Source organism: Pteronotus mesoamericanus, unplaced genomic scaffold (genome assembly GCF_021234165.1).
Source record: "Pteronotus mesoamericanus isolate MK-2021 breed Mesoamerican mustached bat unplaced genomic scaffold, CSHL_Meso_final contig_50, whole genome shotgun sequence".
Taxonomy (NCBI): domain Eukaryota; kingdom Metazoa; phylum Chordata; class Mammalia; order Chiroptera; family Mormoopidae; genus Pteronotus; species Pteronotus mesoamericanus.
The window spans coordinates 16,167,347-16,187,759 of record NW_026555186.1 but is presented as its reverse complement, the minus strand read 5'-3'; the positions used below and the strand labels follow the sequence as shown (position 1 = coordinate 16,187,759).

The 20,413-nt window shown below is 46.6% G+C and overlaps 1 protein-coding gene across 1 annotated transcript in view; it reads left to right on the top strand.

The window, feature by feature from the left end:
• The first annotated feature begins 10,345 nt into the window (after positions 1–10,345).
• CEP72 (centrosomal protein 72) overlaps positions 10,346–20,413 on the top strand; it is a 37,098-nt gene continuing 27,030 nt past the window's right edge. The window contains exons 1-3 of the mRNA XM_054578364.1: positions 10,346–10,427; positions 15,631–15,758; positions 16,766–16,958. Of these exons, the coding sequence (XP_054434339.1) occupies positions 10,346–10,427; positions 15,631–15,758; positions 16,766–16,958 (403 nt within the window). The remainder of the gene's footprint in view (positions 10,428–15,630; positions 15,759–16,765; positions 16,959–20,413) is intronic.

Below are 20,413 nucleotides of genomic sequence, written 5' to 3'. Positions count from 1 at the left end.
TGGTTTGTGCTTTGCTCTCTTCCTTGGGGGCGTGTGTCCATGGGCTTCTTTGCCCATCTCTGCACTACTTCCTTTTGAGTCCTTTCCTCCTCATCCTGCATTGTTTACTTTGAAACATAACCTTCATTCCTTTCATTTCTCTTAAGACAATATTCATTGTGATTTTTCATCATTGTGTTCCTTCTATTTTAGTCTTCTCTATTCTACATTTTAAAAAATATTTTAAGTTCTTCCCTGAGTTCAGTCATATGCCTTTTCAAATATTTTCTTCAATCACTTCACTTGTAAGTTGTTCTAATTCTAAATCACTGTTATTCTTTCATAGCTTCGATCATTTTGTTTCTTTTTAGCTCCTTTCAAAGTATTAAGTTATTGTTTTTATTGGTTTTCTAGGGTAGCTTTCAGATGTACTACATGGATTTAATGACACACACCCATTAGTGGGGGTTAGAAATTAACCCATGAGCCAGTTTTAAGTTCACGTCAAGAATTAGGAAATACCACAAGTTCCTGGAGACCTGAGATCAACATCTATTTCCAGCATAATTTTCCCACCACCCCCTCCAGGCAGTCTCACCTGCAGGGGAAGCACTGGTGTTCGAGGGCAGAGGACAAATGCCCAAGTCACAGACCAGAAAAGCCTGGGACCCCAGAGCCCACTGAAATTCACACTTGCCTCACTGCCACACTTGCCTGCCCTGGACCTTTGCAGAAAAGTCTTCAATGTTAATTTTTTCACTTCAGGCCTCGACCTGGGCTGGAGGCTGTACTGAAGACGTGCAATGGGTTCTGAGAGAAGGGTCAGGAGCTGCAGGCTCATCATTGCCGTGGATGACAGAGGCTTACAGAGTTTCTCTCACTTCTGGTTACTGCGACCCAGAAGCCAGGGTGCCTCCCCCTTCGTTTGGGTTCACACCTAGTGCTCTCTGAGAGAGCAGTACTCACCAACACCCCCGCTGAGTGCAGGGATTTCCAGCAAAATGCTGGAGGTGGGATTCCAGAGCCAGACCACGTCTGCCTCGGTGTTGGCCAGGTGAGGTCACCTTTTCAATCCACTCTGATTTCAGGCTTGGGTAAGATTTAGGAGCCATGATTGCATGTTAGGCCCCGGGGTAGACTGTGTTTTCCAAAAGCACTGTATCAGTATAGCCCAAGCTCATCTGGCAGGATGACCTTGCCATTCCCGCGCTGTGAGACCAGGGTCCCTGTTCCCTCCCCTGCTCCTCTCAGTCTGTGACGTGATGCCCCCTGGCCTCTCTCGCTGGGTGCGCTTGCTCTGGGGGAAGGCAGCCAACATGCTGTGTGTGACTGTAGCCCCTGCCCTCCTCTAAGTGATGCTGACAGGACCTTGGGCCAGAGATGCCCAGACGAGTGAGAAACTGGGAGAGGAACATTGATTGCTCTTTTCAGTCACTATGTTCCCAGGTGGTTAGTCGCTAAGCCATTGCATAGGTTCACAGCAATAATGGGGGACTGAATCTCAGAGTGCAGGGAGACAGAGACTTCATAGCTCAATGAAGTTATTCCAAAAATGTGGACCACATGCTTAATTTATGAATAAAATATCTGTTTAAAAAAAAAGAATTAGGAAATAAACCACTTAAATGAATTCTATTAACCAAAAATAATTAACTGATGAGTGTGTAAACAACAAAACTGAGGATTACTAAAAATTGAAAGACACCTGTTTACATAAATAAGTTATTTGTTGATTCTGCTTCTTTGGCTTTCTACTCTAAATCTTTATTTATTTATTTATTCCCATGGCTATTTCTGCTCAACAGTACTAAACGAGCCATTTGACTCTCTAAGTAACCGATATGACATTTATTTAAACTAAATTAAATACATTTTTTTCTGTAAGGCCTGTCATTTTGGGGGTGGAGGAGTATCCTGTCAGTCCATACAGACATGGAGAAAAACCAAAGCCATCATAAGATTAAGTGAGATGGGGATTTAGTGGAGATCAGCAGAAAAATACTGTTAGGCAAAAAGAAAAAAATGGTAAAAGGGTTAAAAACAAAAGCTTATTTGGCATTTTGGCTTCAAGAGGTGCTGATGCCGGCCTGTGCAGGCAGGACTAGTGCAGGCAGGACTGCGTGTACCATTCACCCACCCGCATGGCTCACCATGGTCGTCGGCACCTGACCCCAAGCACCTGCTCTTCACCCAGAGCCCGGCGCAGACAGCAGCAATGCCTCAGTTCCGTCAGGTCTCTACTCAAACAGCACTTCCCTGATCGGGCCTCTCCTGCCTGTGTGGAACTAGGAACCTGCTCAGAGCTGGTGTCCTAACCCTGCTGCCCTCTCCACTGTTTCCATGGCACTTCTCACCTTCAGGTATGTTGTATCATTTACTGATGCCCACATCCCTGCCTCCGTCACTGGAAATGAAGGTCCACTCTCTACCCGGCACCGTGAGTGGGACCTAGAATAAGAAGGCATTCAATAAACATGTGTTGAATGAATGAATGAATGAATGAATGAATGAAGGCTTCTTCTATAGAAATGAACAAGTCTTGGCCTCGCTCGTCTATTTTCCATTGGTACCGGCTGCCATGAAATAGAGAGAGATGTCAGGAAACAAGGCAAGTCGGGCTCCACAAACAAGGTTGTGTAAAGACCCCGGGCTAACATTGCTGGAAGGAGCTGGCAGACTTTCCTGGCACTCTTTCCCAGCTGTTTTCATCCCTTTGGCATTTTTCTCTGCAGGGCATGTCATGGGGTTCCAAGGAGAGAGATATGTGAGAAGATTAAACGCCAGTTTCTGAGCACCCATAAAGCTGGTGAAAATTCAGGTGCGTGTCTGTGGGCTAGGACTGGGCCCCGCCGTGTGCCAGGTGTGACCGCCTCACATGGACTTCAAAGGCCGGGGGAAGAAAGAGGCTGCAGACCTGCAAACAGGTGACTGAATCCATTGTTCCACACATCTGAAAAATCAATTGGGTCCAAAGTAAAAATATTTATTTAATCAGCAAAAATGTGTGGCTAATTGGTTTTTAAAAGAATATTGCTTCCTGCTCCTTGAGACTGGAAAGGGACCTTTGAAAAAAAGTTATTTGTAGGGACTGAGTACTGAAAAATGGTTATTTAAGGTTAAATAAGTACAGAAAATGGCATATAACCCACAGGAGACACTTTTCCCATGGGGCACTGAGGAAAGCGGACGCCTCTCGGAGCAGTGCCGTGCCGGTGGAGAGCGCCCCCCAAGACAGAGTGCCCTGGAGAACCAGGCTGCTGCAGGCTGGTGGCGATGCGAGGACCACCCCAGCCTCCCATTTCAGGGGTCCCAGAGGCACTCTGCACACTACAGGCTTGTGTGACTTTGGGAGGTCGTCCCCATTAGTGAAGAGCTGATGTCTGGAGGCAGAACTGGGTGCGGACCACTTCACATTTTGTGATTCCTTCGAGCGCGGATCACTCCCCTATAAATTAGACCTGAGAGAGTGATGTCCCCTCCCATGGGATCCTTGTGACAACACTGGCAACATGCCTTCTGTGGCTCGGCAAGGCTGAATCTGCTCTTGGCAGGGCCTGCTGCTCAGTGATGCAGATGAGGCTCTTCTCTTAAGGTACCCACACCACATCCCATGTCAGTCCCGCTGTCCGTTGTCCTGGGACACACCCCCAGTCCTGCCCAGAAGCTCTGACATGCAGGAGGATGCAGGACACTGTGGAGCTGTCTTCTTAGTGTCTCACATGCAGGTTCATTTTTACCATATGGACAGGGCCCAGACAAGAGCCCACAGAGCAGCAGCCCTCGCAAATAAAACAACTGGTTGTCTTTAGAACTGTAATGAGACATTTGACAGCAGTGGACATCAGTTTTCTGTATAAGCAGGCGGATCAAGTCAACGTCTAATATCATTTTGGGTTTTGCTACGCTGCCAAATTTGGGCTGTGTGTGTATAAGTTTCCTGGGGATGCTACAACAAATTGCCACAGACAAAGTAGCTGAAAACCACACAAGTGTGCTCTCCCACAGCTCTGTCACCATGTCCTGCACCAAGGTCGCTCTAGGCACTGCAGGGGAGCAAGGGTCACAAGTGTTTCCAGCACAGCCTTTGCAAACACACAGTGTAAAGTCAATTGTAAGCTTCTGGAAGGCAAAGATCTTCTCCCACTTCTGTTTTACTTTTCTGAATGCCACCTGTAACAACAAATCCACACTCCGTCCTTGCCCAGGAGTGTCATCATTGACTGTCTAGTTCAACTCTTGATAGTTATAAATGACAAAGGGCAGAAGGGCTGGCTATCAGAATTCTCTATCATTTTGTCTTTAGAAAACCAGATAATTAAGTTTCAAGTTTCTGTTTGAACTCCACCCCGATCGGCCACATCATCTATACGAAAGGTCTGGACTTGATCAGGTTGAATGGTCACTCAGACCTCCCCTGGGCAGAGGAAGTGACACGCCCACCCCTTCTGGCTCTTCGCCTCTGACTGAGCCTTGAGGTGCATTGGGTCCACTCTCCACCCGCTCCTCTTCTGGCAGCGTCCAGTTCTATGCCCCCTTCCCACCCTTATTCTGGGGCCTAGGCCTGTCTCCCCCATGTGGAAAGAGAGCCTCTCCTTTGGCATAGTCACATGTCTTACAAATATTCTCAACTGTACAATGGTATATGGTACAGCCTATCCACACGTTTCATTCACCACCTCAGCAGACCTTGGAATGTGGTAGGAATGCATTAGCTGCAGCAACAGTCACTCCAAATTCATATTTTCTTACTCAGCCAGAAATCTAGAGGCAGCAGGCACTAGCTAACATTGGTTTGGAGCTTAAGTTGGGTACTTCTGTGACGCCAAAAATTTCTCCCTTTCCCCCGTTGCTCCAAGATGGCTGCTGCAGCTCCAGGCATCACACCTGTATTCAAGGCAAGGAGATGGGGGGCATATCACGTGCCACAAAAGACACATTCCTTTTTCTAGGAAATCAAAACTTTATCCCAACATGCCATTGTTGCCTCATGCTTACTTATCATCAGCCAGAACTGCCCAACCATAGTTGCAAGAGATGTAGAGAGGTTCTCAGCCCTCTATGCTGAAAACTGGCAAGGTTAAAGGAAGTTAAGAACCCCTTAAGAGACCTGTCGATTTTGTTTAGAGATGAGAAAACTGGCCCTTTGAGCCAGTGAGCCTGCCCATAGCACCCCTGCTTATTCCTGGGCCAGGCTGCCCCACTGACAGACACCTCTGCTTCTAGCTGTGCTGCTCAGTAAGAGCCCCTGCATCTCAGTCAGAATGTTCCCACACTCTGTGCTGCCCACTTTAACGTGGATGTACTCAACCAGCCACAAAATGTGTCAGTGCGTGGCCTCTCCTGGTGCTCGCTGAGCTTTACCACGTGACGGCTCCCAGCCCAATGGGAGCGATGATCTGGCAGTTGACAGGGTGATGCCAGGATCAGTAGAGTCTGTGTAGGTGGGTAGCAAGCTACCGGGGAGGAGTTAGGGCCAGCTGACCTCGGCTCGTGGGGAAAGGACTAGGGTGGGGCGTGGGCTCTGGGTGGGCCCTTGTGTGGATGTGCCCCAGACCACACTCCACCTGGTCCTGGACCCTGTGCTCACCAGAGCCTCATAGGGGAGAGCAGGCTGCATGTCCCCAGACCTCACACAGGTGGGTCTTGTCCCTGAAAGGGCTGGGGATGCTGGGGCTATGCCTGAGGGCTGCCCCTCGATCCTGCACCTCTTCCTGGTCAGTGAGCCGATGAGCAGATGGAAGGATGAAGGGCAGGGGCAGGCACAGGGGCAGCTCCTACCTGAAAGATGCCAAATGTATAAGCAGACCAAAGACACAGCAGTTATGGGGTGCCATGTGCCAGGACTTGTCCTAGAGCTGCCCAACACTTGGAGGTGGCTGCCTCTGAAAGCGTCTGGAGCCCTGGGCACATCCGTCCTTCTACTGCAGGGTGAGATGCCAGAGGGACTGGCAGGGCCTGTCCAGATGGAGCCATGGAATGCAGAAATGCAGGCCTCATTGTCACGTCTCCACGTGTTCAAAAAGATCTGGAAGTCACGATTTTCCTTCAGGAGTCTCGGGTTTTTATGTAGTGGCCACTGTAGGAAACGGCTGGCCTCTATTCCTCTTCCCATGACTGAAGTCTCCCCGCGCCCAGCATGGGTGGCTGAGGAACATGGGGACTGAGGGCTGGCAGATGGGATGGGGGACCTGTGGGGCTGTGGGGCTCTTCTGCTGGATGTGGATGCAGGAAACTATGTCAGGCCTTGTGGAAACTGAGAAGTTCAGTTGTGATCAGCAAAAATGAGCCCTTCCCGCCTTGGGGGTTCTCGTTGTGTGTCCTTGTGTAGCCCATTCTAGCTGGGTTTTACTTGCATCTTAACTGATACCTCAGCTAGACAAAAATGTTTACAAACACTCAGTGAAACCTCTCCCTCCATCCCATGCTCCACAGGGTGGCCCACCTGCCCCTTCCTGCTCTGACCCTCTTTTACACAGACACTGCTGTGTCTTAAGTCCTCTGTACTGATGACTCATGAGGGTACATCTCGAGGCTGAGTGTGTGCCCCGCTCTCAGGGCACTACTGCCCCAGGGGTCAGGACCCCTGACTCCGAGGGGAAGCCCCTCGAGCTGTGGGTCCTGCAGGTGAAGGCTTTACCCCACTAATTTTTTAAAAATCTTTTAAGAGATTTTTAAAATTTATTTTTAGAGAGAGAGGAAGGGAGGGAGAAAGAGAAGGAGAGAAACATTAATGTGTAGACGCTTCTGAAGCACCTCCTGCTGGGGACCTGGCCTGCAACCCAGGCATGTGCCCTGACTGGGAATTGAACAGGCAACCTTTTGGTTTGCAGGCTGGTACTTAATCCACTGAGCCACACCATTCAGGGCTGCACCACTAATTCTGACCTTCCCAAGATGAGGCATGAATCATGTGCAATAAAAGCAGCAACATAAAGCAAAGACAGGGAGTCTACAGATCTGGACTCCCTCCTGGCCACAGCAGCTGCCCCCTGAGCAGAGAGAACTCATGCAACACCCTGTTCTTGTCAAGGCAGAAGAAGCGGGACTGGAGTTCCATGTTAAAACTACTAGTTACGTGTTAAGATGTTATTGTGAGCCCCCAGCCTAACCTTGAGAGTGTGTACCTAAAAGCAGCCTCAGAAAGGGTCTTTGACCCCAACTCATCCCACACTGCAGAGAAAAGTTAGTTGAAAAAAATGACACTGACAATTCACAAATATTAATACTGATCATTACTGTTAGAAATGCAGTGAGGGAAAGGGCTCTTTTGTTCAACATCTATGAATGAATGAACACAAGAAGGAAGTGTATCCACTGTAAAGCTGTTATTGATCAGAGGCCCCCGTGAAAAAGTACGGATGGGGAAGGGGAGGGTGAGGCGAGCCGGCTCCCTGGGCTGATGGCCTCCCCTGCCTCCCAACTCAGCTCCTAGAGGCTCAGGAGCAGCACCAACTACAGGCCCACTGATGAGAGGTCTTTTTGGTGCGCCTGCATGGGATCCAGTTCATCCAGAGTTGAGGTGAGCCCACAGGGCACTCGGGCTCAATGGCGCCTCACAGGTGACCCAGGGCCGTTCCTGCCATTCAACTGGGATAGACCCACAGAGTTGGAGCTCTGGCTGTGTGCTGTCCTGGAAGTTTGTGTAAGTGTGTAAGTGTGCATTTGGGTGTATGGCTGAGAGTCTGCCTGAGAGTGTGCATTGGTGTTAGTGCACGAATGTATGTGTGTGTGATTTGTCAGTGGACACGAAAGATGTAGGTTTGTGGATTCCTCTTCAGGCTCACAGGAGCTCCCTGCCTTTTGTGGGCCTGGTGCAGAAGCATGGGTGAGGCTGTGCTCTAATATGACACTGATTTTCAGTCAAATCTTACCCACTTGGCCACTGTTTCCTCACTGGGAAAAATAAGAGTGCTGGCTTTTCTCATGACACAGAGGTGACAACTCATAGTAGCTAACACATGTTTCAAGAGCGCATAGGTTCCCCTCAGCCGCTCTGGCTCTCAGGACCGGGAATAAGCTCCTGCATCTTGGGGAAGATGGGAAACCAACTGTTTTATAACTCCTGGTTCACTCCAGGGCATCTCAAAAGGAACTTCAAAACAACGTCCCACTAGATTTGTCACCATAAAAAAAGTGGAAACAGGTTAAATAAATCTGGGTTAAGAACATGATCTAATGTGACCATTAAAAATGATGTATAATAATGATGTGGAAGAATATTTAGTAATCGTGCTCATAAAAAGCAAAAAGAAAAAAAAAATGGGTTTGCCAAAAAGTCCATTTAGTTTTTTCTGTAAAATAAAAGACACATTTTTCATTTTCACCAATAACTTTATTGACTTGGATATTTTTAGTATGTTGGCTATCTCCCACATTGTATAATGCTGACTGTTCTCAATTAATGTCTCAATTTGATTGCTATCAACTTCAACTGGTCTACCCAACCATGGAGCATCATCCAGCGAGAAATCTCCAGCATGAAACTTCGCAAACCACTTTTGATGCATTTAGTTAGTCACAGCAACTTCTCTATACACTGCACAAGTCTTTTTTCGTGTTTCGGTTGTATTTTAACTTTTCTTGGAATAATAAATCATAATATACTGAAAATGTTGTGTATTTTCTTCCATCTTCAATATTAAAATGGCTAGACAAAAATTCACCAGTTTTGATAAGTTTTTTTAAATGCACACTGAAGCAACAGTTGTCACAATACAGTCTAACACAATTGTTTCGAATGAAGTTAAATATAACTAAGTGCTACTAGAGCATCGTAGGGGGAAAAAAAAAGGACTTTTTGGTGAACCCAATGTGTATCTATGAGAATGCTCTCACCGCTGTTAAATACGCACAGGCTTGGAAGACATCCCTGAAGGATAAGTGTGAAAGTGTTAACACTGGTTATCTCTGTGTGGTAAAATATTTAATCTTTGTTTTCTTCTGATATTTTTGCCTTTTCTACAATGAATATGCAATACTTCACTAACAGAAAACATGATTTTCAAAGTTTTTATTGGCACTGCTGTTACATTAGAAACACTGTGTGGTGCTGTCCCACAGGACTTGTGCAGGGGTCCGTTCTCCACAGCTCAGCCTCCAAGACTGGGCCACCTGACCTGAAGTGACCGCAGGCAGGAGGAAGCAGCTGCTGTTTGTAGTGTGGGTTGTGTCTGACAAGCTACTTGTTTCGGGTTGTGACCCACAGAAGCCTTTTGTCTGCCTTTGTTTGCTTCTGAAAAGCAAGGATATGTGTTCACTATTTTTAAGTCTCCTGGGTGCACAAAGCTCTACTCAGCAGAAACCTGGTGTGGTAGCCCACAAGCTGGCCTGGGAAGTGCCAGAATCCCTCCAGTTTTGTAGGAAGGGGATAGTAGAGCAGTATCCGGACCGACTGTGTTATAGGTCAATCTCGACCCCGTGTTACTGAGAGTTCTCCTGTCTCAGTAAATGAATCTCCGCACAGGTACCCAAGGAGGCTTGTGTGCTAGGTTGGAGCACACAAAGAGATGGGGCACTCTGCATAACACGCCCTACATCCCACCCACCCCTCTAGGCCTCCACCAGCCAGGGCAGGTTACTAACAAGCAGGTTAAATCTGGGGTTAGGAGTAGCAGGGGCGACTCCAGATACCATGACAGGGGTAGGGAGGGGCACCCAGGGCACCAACTGGGTGGGACAGATTCAGACCCGGAATGGGGTCTTCCCTAAATCCTGCACATCTTAGGGGCTCCTCACGACGCCCCATAAAGGACCCAGAGGAACCGACAGGCAACGAAACTTCTGATCGACGGGCGACCGGCAAGACCAGAGATCGCCGGGAAGTTGAGAACGGGGACGGATGAGGACTGGCCGCCGCGGAGTGAGTGTGGCAGGGAGAGAATTGCGGCTCCACGAGCGGGGATTTCGCGCAGGACGCGGGCAAGGCGGTGTCCCCAGATGGGGCGGGTAACTAGGCGGGGCTTGTCTCCACGTGGAGCCGGTCACCAGGTGAACCGGAGTCCCTAGGGGCAAACGTCTTTCCCGGGGAGGGCACCGCGCCCAGGAAGCGACAGCATCCCAGGGACGGCGTGAGCAGAGCAGACCCGGATCGCTACCCCACTCCCTAGGTCCGGGGGCAACACAACCCAACCCTGCGGCCGGGGGCCGGCCGAACCAGCTCGCCTGTCCCCAGAGGCCTGGCCATTTTCCCCACTGCCTTACGTCCTCGGCACAGCCCCTTCGGCCGGGTCCCAGCTCCTCGCCCCGCCCACTTGGAGTCCCCCGCCGGGTCCCGGATCCAAGCCACCACCCCACCCTAGGCCTACCCCCTACGGCCCTCGGCTGCCAATCTGCGCAGGCGCGGGCTCAGAGACTGCCGTTTGAAAGCATGGCGCCAGTGGGTCAGTTGCTGGTGCTGTGTGAGGACAAGATCCGGGAGAAGAGCGGCCTGGCGCCTCACCACGACCTGGGTGCGTGGCGGCCGGCCGGTCGGACCGGGGGAGGGATCCCTGGCTGAGAGCGCGAGCTTCTTGCCAGAGGGTCAGGCCAGAAGCACCGGCACACGGACCAAGCGGGTCCCGAACGATCAGAGGCCTGGGAGATAATGGGGTGGGGGTCCCCCGGGGGAGGTGGGGGCGGTGCGAAGGAAAGGGTGAGAGGTGGAGGGCTGGATGGAGAGCCGGGCGGGGAAGATGTGAGATGTGGGGGTGGGACTGGGGGGGGGGAGGTTAGGTGGGGGCCTGACTATTGCAATGTAATTGTGAATTCGTTTCTCCTTCCACTTCACATGTTTTGAGGCTGTGCTGTTTGTCGCATACTATTTAGGATTTTTGTCTTTTTGTTGGAGAGACTCCTGTAGCATATGTAGAGTCCTTTTGACTCTGATGATTTTCTTTGTTGAGACATCTTACGTTATCTGATATTAGTGCAGCCACTCAAGCTTTACTTTGGTTGGTTTGCAGGGCTATCTTTCCCCATCTATTTACTTCTTAATCTTTTAACCTACCTATATCGTTGTATTTGAAATTAGTTTCTTGTAGGCAGTGTATATTTCGTTCATTTTAATACACTGTCAATCCCTGTCTTTTGTAGTGTTTAGACCATTTACACTTAATGTAATTATCAATATAGTACGGCTTCAGTGTGCCATTTTATTATTTGTTTTCTTTGTTTTTTGTTTGATTTCCCTTCTCCTGCCTTCCTGTGGTTTATTTGGATATTTTTTAGTTTTTCATTTTGATTATCTTTCTTTTGTCACTTGAAAAATGTGACATCGCTTCCTTCAGGCCTCTTTGGTTTCTGAAGAGTAATTCCCTGCTATGTGAGTTGTTTTCCTTCTCTGGGTAAATACCTTTTAAGTCTGGTTCTCCTTGTTTAGATAGGATAATTTTGGCCAATGTACCTTTGCATTTACACTTTGAAATTTTTCCTCTGTCATCTCCTTTGTGTTATTGAGCCACTCCTGTGATTTCTTTTTGTTTCAGCTATTTTTCATTTCTGAAATTTCTCTTTGTTTCTTTTTGATAGTGTTTCTTTGCCATGAGTTCCTATTTTTTCATTTGTTCCAGGAGTGTTTACAATTGCTCACTAAATTATTTTTATAACAGTTGTTTTAAAATTTTTGTTAGCTAATTCTAACTTCTGTCATCTCAATGTTCGTGTGTACTGTTTTTTTCTCATTCAAATTGAGATGTTACTAGTTCTTGGTAATATTTTATTGTGTCCTGGACATTTGGATGTTAAGTGGTGAGACTCTGCTTTCTGCTTAAATCTCATTTTCATTACTGGCACCGACTGTGTATTGCCTTGCTGCTTAGGCTCCTGTCACGCACGTGGCCTCTGCAGATGCCTGCAGGCCACCTCTGTGCAGCCAGGCCAGGACGAAAGTCAGGGCCCACTCTCACAGTCGCTGTGGTGGACACTGTGCAAGGCCAGGTGTACGAGGTGCATTTTTTCCTCTTTGGTGTTGGGCTGGAATGGGGCTGATGTTGTCAGGAATCTGTTCTGCAACATCATGTCCTGGTCCTTTGACCATAAGCAGCAGGCTTACCCTTATTTTTTTATCAGTTCCACTGACATTTCTGAGTTGATGGATTCTTTGGTAGTCAGATTGGGATGTAGGGGAGACCAAACAAAAAAACCCAAACTAACCTAGGGATTTCATCGCTTGACCACTTTTTTTTTAAATTGCAGTTTACATTCAATAGTATTTTGTATTAGTTTCATGTGTACAGCACAGTGATCGGGTGATCATATGCTCTACAAAATGCTCCCCTAGATATTTCCAGTACTCACCTGGCACCATACCTAGTTATTACATTATTATTGGCTATATTCCCTATGCTGTATTGTATATCCTGTGACTGTTTTGTAACTACCAACTTGTACTCAATCCTTTCAGCTTTTACACTGAGTCCCTCAAACCCCTCCCCTCTGGCAAACATTAGTCTGTTCTCTGTATCTATGAGTTTGTTTCAGTTTTGTTTGTTTATTTTGTTCTTTAGTTTCCACATGTAAGTGAAATCATATGGTATTTGTCTTTCTCTGACTGACTTAATTCACTCGGCACAATAACCTTTGGATCTGTCCATGCTGTCACAGATGTTAAGATTTCATTCTTTTTACGGCTGAGTAATATTCCACTATGTATATTAGAAGTGGGGCAGAAGTAGAGTTACAGTTGTTCACATGGAAAAAGACATGCAGGTTATAATTATTAAAATAGCTTTATTAATTCAAAAGAATGTTACTTACAACTATAAACCTACTTTTGCCAACCCCTGCATGTACCACAGCTTTTTTCAACACTTGTCTATTGATGGGCACCTGGGTTGCTTCCATATCTTGGCTATTGTGAATAATGCAGCAATGAACACAGTGTGCATATATTCTTTCAAATTAGAGGTTTGGATTTCTTTGGATGTATACCCAGAAGTGGAATCACTGGGTCATAAGGCAATTCCATTTTTAATTTTTTGAGGATCCTTCATACTGTTTTCTATACTGCCTGTACCAATCTGCGTTCCCACCAATAGTGCACAAGGGTTCCCTTTTCTCCACGTCCTGGCCAACATTGTTTGTTGATTTATTGATGAAAGCCATTCTGACAGGTGTGAGGGGTATCTCATTATGGCTTTAATTTGCATTTCTCTGATGATTCATGGTGTTGAACATCTTTTCATATGTCTCTTGGCTATTTGTATGTCCTCTTTGGAGAAATGTCTAATCAAGCACTCTGCCCATTTTTTAAATTGGATTGTTTGGTTTTTTTTTTGGTGTTGAGTTATATGAGATCTTTATAAATTTTGGATGTTAATCCCTCATTGGATGTATCATTGGTGAGTATGTTCTCCCATTCAGTAGGTCGTCTTTTCACTTTATTGATGGTTTCCTTTGTTTAAAAAAAAAAATCTTAGTTTGATACAGCCCCATTTGTTAATTTTTTCTTTTGATTTCTTGCCTGAAAAGATACAGCAGAAAATATATTGCTAACAGATGTCAGAGATTTTACTGTCTATGTTTTCTTCTAGGAATTTTATGGTTTTGAGTCTTATATTGAGTCTTTAATCCATTTTGAGCTTATTCTTGTATATGGTGTAAGAAGGTAGTCTAGTTTTATTCATTTTGCTTGTATCCAATTTTCTCAACACCATTTATTGAATAGACTCTTTATTCCATTGTATGTTCTTGCCTCCTTTGTCAAATAATAATTGGCCATATAGGTGTGAGTTTATTTCTGGGCTCTCTGTTCAGTTCCATTGATCCGTGTGCCTGATTTTATGCCAGCACCATACTGTTTTGATTACTATGGCCTTGTGTAGTTTGATAACAGGTGGCATGACACCTCCAACTTTTTTCTTCTTTCTCAAGATTATGTGGCTTCTTGAGGTTTTTTTGTGGTTCCATATACATTTTTGGATTATTTGTTCTAGTTCTGTGAAAGATGCCATGGTATTTTGATAAGAATTGCATTGAATCTATAGATTACTTTGGGTCGTATGGACATTTTAATGAGGTTAATTCTTTCTATCTATCTATGAGCAGAGTACATATTTCCATTTATTTGTATCTTCTTCAATGTCTTCAGTGTCTTATAATTTTCCAAGGACACATCTTTTACTTCCTTGGTTAAATTTATTCCTAGGTATTCTATTCTATTTTTTGATGCATTTGTAAATGTGATTGCTTTTTTAGTTTCCCTTTCTGATTGTCCATTATTGGTGTATAAAAATGCAACTGCCCTGGCCAGGTTGCTCAGTTGGTTGGGATGTTGTTCCATACACCAGATGGTTATGGATTCCATCCTCAGTAAGGGTACATACGTAGGCTGTATGGGATGTTGCTCTCTCACATAGATGTTTCTCTTTCTTTCTCCCCCCCACTCCCCTTCCCTCTCCTTCTCTCTCTAAAATCAATAAACATATCCTCAGCTGAGGATTTTTTTAAAAATGCATCTGATTTCTGAGTATTTATTTTTTATCCTGTTACTTTACTGAATTCATTTATCAATTCTAGTATTTGTGTGTGTGTGTGTGTGTGTGTGTGTGTGTGTGTGTAATCTTTAGGGTTCTTGGTATACAATATCATGTCATCTGCAAATGATGACAATTTTACTTCTTCCTTTCCGATTTTATTTCTTCTTGTCTGATTGCTATGGCTAGGATTTCCATCCAGTACTATGTTGAATAAGAGGGGTAAAAGTGGACATCCCCATCTTGTTTCCATCCTAAGGGAAACACTTAGTGTTTTCCCCATTTAGTACTTTGTTAGCTGTAGATTTGTCATATATGGGCTTTATTATGTTGAGATATGTATTCCCTATTCCCACTGAGAGTTTTTTATCATTCATAGGTGTTGAATTTTGTCAAATGCTTTTTGTGCATCCATTGATATGATCATATGATTTTTATCCTTCATTTTGTTTATGTGGTTTATCACATTAGTTGATTTGCAGATATGTACCAATCTTGAATCCTAGCAATAAATCCCACTTGATCCATGGTGTATGATCTTTGGACCATTTTTTTGAGGTCCCTAGATAGTTGTCTTTTGTCGTCGTCCCCCCGCCCCCCAGAGTTGTCTGGTGTTTGTTTTCTCTATTGTTGTCCAGGGTTTTTAGGATGACAAATAGGGAGAATTAGGGTGAAATGTGTCTACCTTGTCTTGTCTGGGACTGGAAACCTGCAAACCATTTTCTTTAATGAAGATGTGCTTTAAACCATAAGTATTCCTGGGAAAGTATTGGTGTACTTAGACTCAAGCTGTCTTTTTGATTACAGAAACCTATTTTTGAAGTGACATTTATTTAATGGCTACTTATTGGTGTGCCATGCAGAAGCGTACAGTGCACAGAGCATGTAGTCTGCTCTCCTTGTATTGGGCACGGAGTGGCCCGGTCAACTAAGTAGTGATCCCCCATGGAGTCTACACAGCCAGTGGGGTGAACAGCCAGGAGTGGGGGCAGGAGCCCAAACAGCAGGATGTTCCTGGCGACAGAGAGTGTTAGACAGAGAGGCAGTGGGGTGAGGAGCAGGCATGGGTTCATAGATATTTTGGAGGTGAACATAAGCTAAAACTTTAAATGCAGTTCTTGAGGTTATGATATCTTGCTTTTATGACAATTTATTTTCAATTTAAAAATAAGGTTAATATCTCATGATTTTCTATTCCTAGCTGAACTTCGGTCACTATCTATTCCTGGAACCTACCAAGAAAAGATTACTCACCTAGGAAATTCTTTGATGAATTTAACAGGTCTAAAATCTTTAGATCTCTCACGTAATTCCTTGGTTAGTCTAGAGGTAAGTTTTAGGTTTGTTTCTTAAAAGAGAATTTATTGCTATCGATAGCAGTAGTAGAAAGTACCTTTATAATTAAAAATGAAATCTGTTTTGTAAATTATGCCTATAGTACTTGTATACTGTCCACATGACAATGATGTAAGTGCAGGGTTGTTTTTCTTGCATTTACGGTGTACTAGGTTGCTTATATGTCACATTACATCTTTAAACTGATTTGAGAGTCAAAAGTCATGCTCTCTGATGAAGACGGTTGTATCTTTAGTGGAATAAAATAAGGCCCAAAAGATTAATGTGTGTGTGCCCATCACTCTTCCATCCCTCTACCAGCTGTGTTTTTCTTCATCCATTTCCTGCACTGCCCCTCTGTTGACAGTGTGCCTCTGGGTGGCCGTGGGCCACAAGTGCAGATTTGCTGCAGTGGGCCGAGCCCAGCAGCGGCTTGGTCCTGGTGAGTGAGTAGGAAGTCACCCAGGTGAAAGTGGCAAGTGGCTTACATGGAGAGGGGTTCTGGCCTGAAAGAAAGGCAGGACCTCACTGCGCAGGAACACAATAGTTTCAGCGTCCCTGACATGGGGTCAGGAGTCTGCTCAGATTCAGAGGCGAGTTTCAGTCCAGGCTGCACCCAGGGCTGGCTCGTCTCTCAGCCCCTCCAAGCCTGCTTTTCCAATCTGTGAAATGGGAACAGTGAGAAGGCTTACCCTGTAGGGTTGTGTACAGTGGAGTAAAGTTGTGTACATCACTTAGCTTGGCACATGCCAACAACACGGTAAATACCAGCTGTCCTCAGTAGTCATGACCATTGCAAACTTCCCTAAACAGTCATATCACTGTGTGCAGGACAGAAGTCAATAGATGAGAACGCATTTCACCTTTATTCTCTACCTGTAAAACAGTATGTATTCATTACTAGTGCATTTGTTCAGTTGGTTGATCAGTTTGTACTGATGGCCCATTTTACTCTGTGTTTATAAAGCATGAGCTCATTTAGCATTTTGTCCTATTCACAGGGTATTCAGTACCTGGCTGCACTGGAAAGTCTCAATCTCTACTACAACTGCATTTCCTCACTCGCAGAAGTATTCCGGCTCCATTGCTTGACGGAGCTCACGGACGTGGACTTCCGACTGAACCCTGTGGTGAAGAATGAGTCTGATTACCGCCTCTTCGTTGTGCACATGCTCCCGAAGCTCAGGCAGCTAGGTTGGTACGATGTGCTCACACCCTTGCTCGGTGGAGTCCTGACTAGTGTTTGGTACTGTCAGACAGATCACACTGCTGATTTTTCTGAAAAGGGAAGTTACTTTCTACTCTGTTGGCATGAGTCCCTGTGTCATAGGATGGGCCTTGTAGGAGAGCTCCCTGGGGAGGTGACAACGGAGCCCATGGCCACAGATAATTGCTGGGGAGGCCAAGAGCACAGGCATGGGAGGGACTGCTCTGTCTCATTCTGGCTTCGCTTTCTAGCTGTTTTGGGGCACATTTCTGAACTCTGGGTACCCTATTTCTGTGCATGGACCCTGGGCATCATCTCAGGTTCAGCTAGACAGCTGGCTTCTACTGGATTCGCATGTATGTGGAAAGATAGAGACTAGAAGTTCATTGTGCCACACCCTCCACAAGTGGCAGGGATAAGAGAGTGTGAGGTTGTTCTGTTGGTGGGTACAGCCACCACCTGGGCTTAGTAACCCATGTTCCCTAAAAGAAATGTCACAGGCAGAGCTTGCAGGGCAGACATGTCCAGTTGGGAGGATCACGCTCAGGGAAGCCACATTGGCACCTTCCCACCTGTCTCCACACTTACCAGGAAATGTCTTTGCTGCGAGCAGTTTGGCCAGTGGCACTTCCAGTGCTCCCTCACGTTGCGCCTCAAGGGGAGGGTGCTGGAGCGTGAACCCAGGACACATGGACCATGCAGGTCTTAGGGAAGGGAGGCCTTTGGGGGCTCATACCCTTAGCTCTTCTGTGTGAAGGGGGGTGGTAAGTGCTGGTAGCTATGGTGCAGGAATGTCTGATTGAAAGGTGTCGTCATGCGCCCCAGTGATCACAGCATGTCCTCAGTCTGCAGGCCCATTCTCTTCTTGGCAAGGCTGGGGATGCATTTGGAGAATCTCCGTCTCCTGGGTCCTGACCTAACAAAACCAAAGCCAGACCCACATCAGGGCAGCATTTGTCAGGGAAGACATTGTTCTACCACTGTCCACGTGGCAAACGCTGAGCCGCAGGCAGCGCGCCGGGAGTGGACTTAGGCACATCTCAGCTGCACGTGCGTGCCAGCTTACCCGCCAGCCCCCACGCCGCTGCCCGGGCCTGGGGGCAGGGGTGGGCTGTGGGTGTTAATGAACGACCCCCAACGGCATACTGTTCAGTCAAACCTACTTAAATTTCAATGTTTTATTTTAATTTTTAGACATTTGGGAGGAATAAGTAGTTCTGTTCTAACTTTTGACTGTAAGTAACTTATAAATAGTTGAATTTGGTTCTTTTTCAGAAGCATTGCAATCCTTATCATGGGAAATTTCTTGCAATTTTCTGTCTTAAATCATTACTTTTCCTTTGTCATAAAAATTTGAGGTTCAGGATCTTACCATGTTTCTATAGAGAAGGGGTATGAGAGTCTTTCCACATGGGAAAGATATTTCCAGACACAAAAAAGGAACATAATTGAAAGTCAAAGTCATTGCAGGACTCCGGGCCCACTCTGTCTAGCAGAGTGTGGGGTCAGATCAGCGGCTCAGTCATTTATTCCAAGTGAATAACTAAAGGCTTGAGGAGCGGGACGGAGAACAGCAGTGGGGCGTCAAGGGCGACATGGAGGGGCTGTGGCATAGAAGTGGGGTCCAGGAGCAGAGCAAACATATATGGGTGTAGGGATTGTGAGGTCTGGGAGAACGTTGCAAAGTCAGGATGTAACAGAGACATCTGGGCAGAGGGGAGGGACACCCAAGAGTGGTCTGGAGGAGCTGAAGGTGGCGGATTGAAATCACGAGCAAAAACACCTGACAGGATTCCATACCCCAGGGAAAGGTAAACAACAAGGGTGGCTCGTGGCACAGCTTGCACAGAGCCTGCATGGGCTGAAAAGGTAACAACACACGTGTACGGTGAACATGGTGATGCCCCACCCTGGGCAGAGACGCTGTTCCCCTGTGCCTGGTTAGAACCCCTTCTACCCACTTCTGGATCATGGTGGCAGAAGGAGGGGCAGAGACACTGCAGGCTGACGTACGTGGTAGACGTTAGCTTGAATTGGCTGGGAATTTGGACCTTCCCACAGCATGTAGGATTTGAGGGGAAGGGTTTTAAATGGAGGTTGCAGAGAGGCTTGACTGGTTTTGCGTTCCCTTCGAACGGTTGGGAACCAGCTCGTGGAGGCTGAGTCCCATCCAGGACACTGTGGCCCTGCACCACATGACACGGGTCCCAGACAGCTCCCAATCTCTTGCTCTGAGAGCAGTGCTCAGGTGCACGGTCCAGGAACATCTGCCAGCCCTGGGAGCACAAGCAGCCTTGGACACCGGGGCCCGTGGACGAAGCGCCTCGCATGACCAGCTGCAGTGGTCTGGCAGGCGCCCCGGCCCCCGGGAGAGGGAGGAGGCTGCGGTGAGGCGATGGAGATGCCGACTCCACAAGCCTGCGCTCCAGAAAGAGAGAGCGCCTGGGGCTGGAGAGGTGTAGACCTGTTTGCATAACAGCCTTGGACTCCAAAAGGACAGATAAGAATGGGGGGAGGTGTCTCTGGGCATGGGTTTGGATTTTAGTCTTTTAGGGAACAAGCGGATTTCTGTGTTTTGCAGAAGAGAATGGTTTGAAGCAGGGGAGTCCACTGCTCCCTCAAATTGGGCAGCCTGTTAATAAAAACCTTCTTCTTTCCCCACCAATTATTGTGTTATGCTTGTGTGTGGCAGCAGGTGGCCGAATCCCACTTTGTTTGGTAATAAGGACAGAGTGTAGTTTAGGGGAGAATGAATTTGCATATGGTTTTAGCCATATTGAGTTTGAATGTATAGTGGAATAGTCCAGAGAAATAGTCTTAGAATAGGGGATTTGGAACTGACTCAAGAGTGAAGTTAAAGCTCAGCCCTGGCCTGTGCAGCTTGGTTAGAACATTATCCCGTAATTGAAGGCTGCAGGTTTGATTCCTGGTAAGGATACATACCTAGTTTGTGGGTTCCATTCACGATCTGGGCACATGTGATCTCAGGTCAGGGTGGGACGCAATCAGTCAATGTTTTTCTCTCACATGGCTATTTCTCTCTCTCCCTTCCTCTCTCTAAAAAGCAGTGAAAAAATGTCCTTGGGTGAGGATTAAAAAAAGAAGTGAAGGCTCAGCGAGTAGAGTTGTATGTTACGAGCACGGGGAGTGTCCACACCATGAGAGCAGGTGCCATGTTTGGGGAATGTGGGAGGATCAGAGACCAGGAGGTCCCAGACTGTGTCTCGAGGATGGGAAAAGAGTGCGGAGGTCACTGAGGACAGGACAGCAACAGGATTGGGTCTCAAGGAGTAGCCCCAGTGTGCAGGTACACTTCAGGATGGTTTTCAGGGTTCCTTTGTTTTTCTGCTTTGAAAGTGACTCATTCTTTTTTTTTTTAAAAGATTTTATTTATTTTTTAGAGAGGGAAAGGGAGGGAGAAATAGGGAGAACGATACATCAT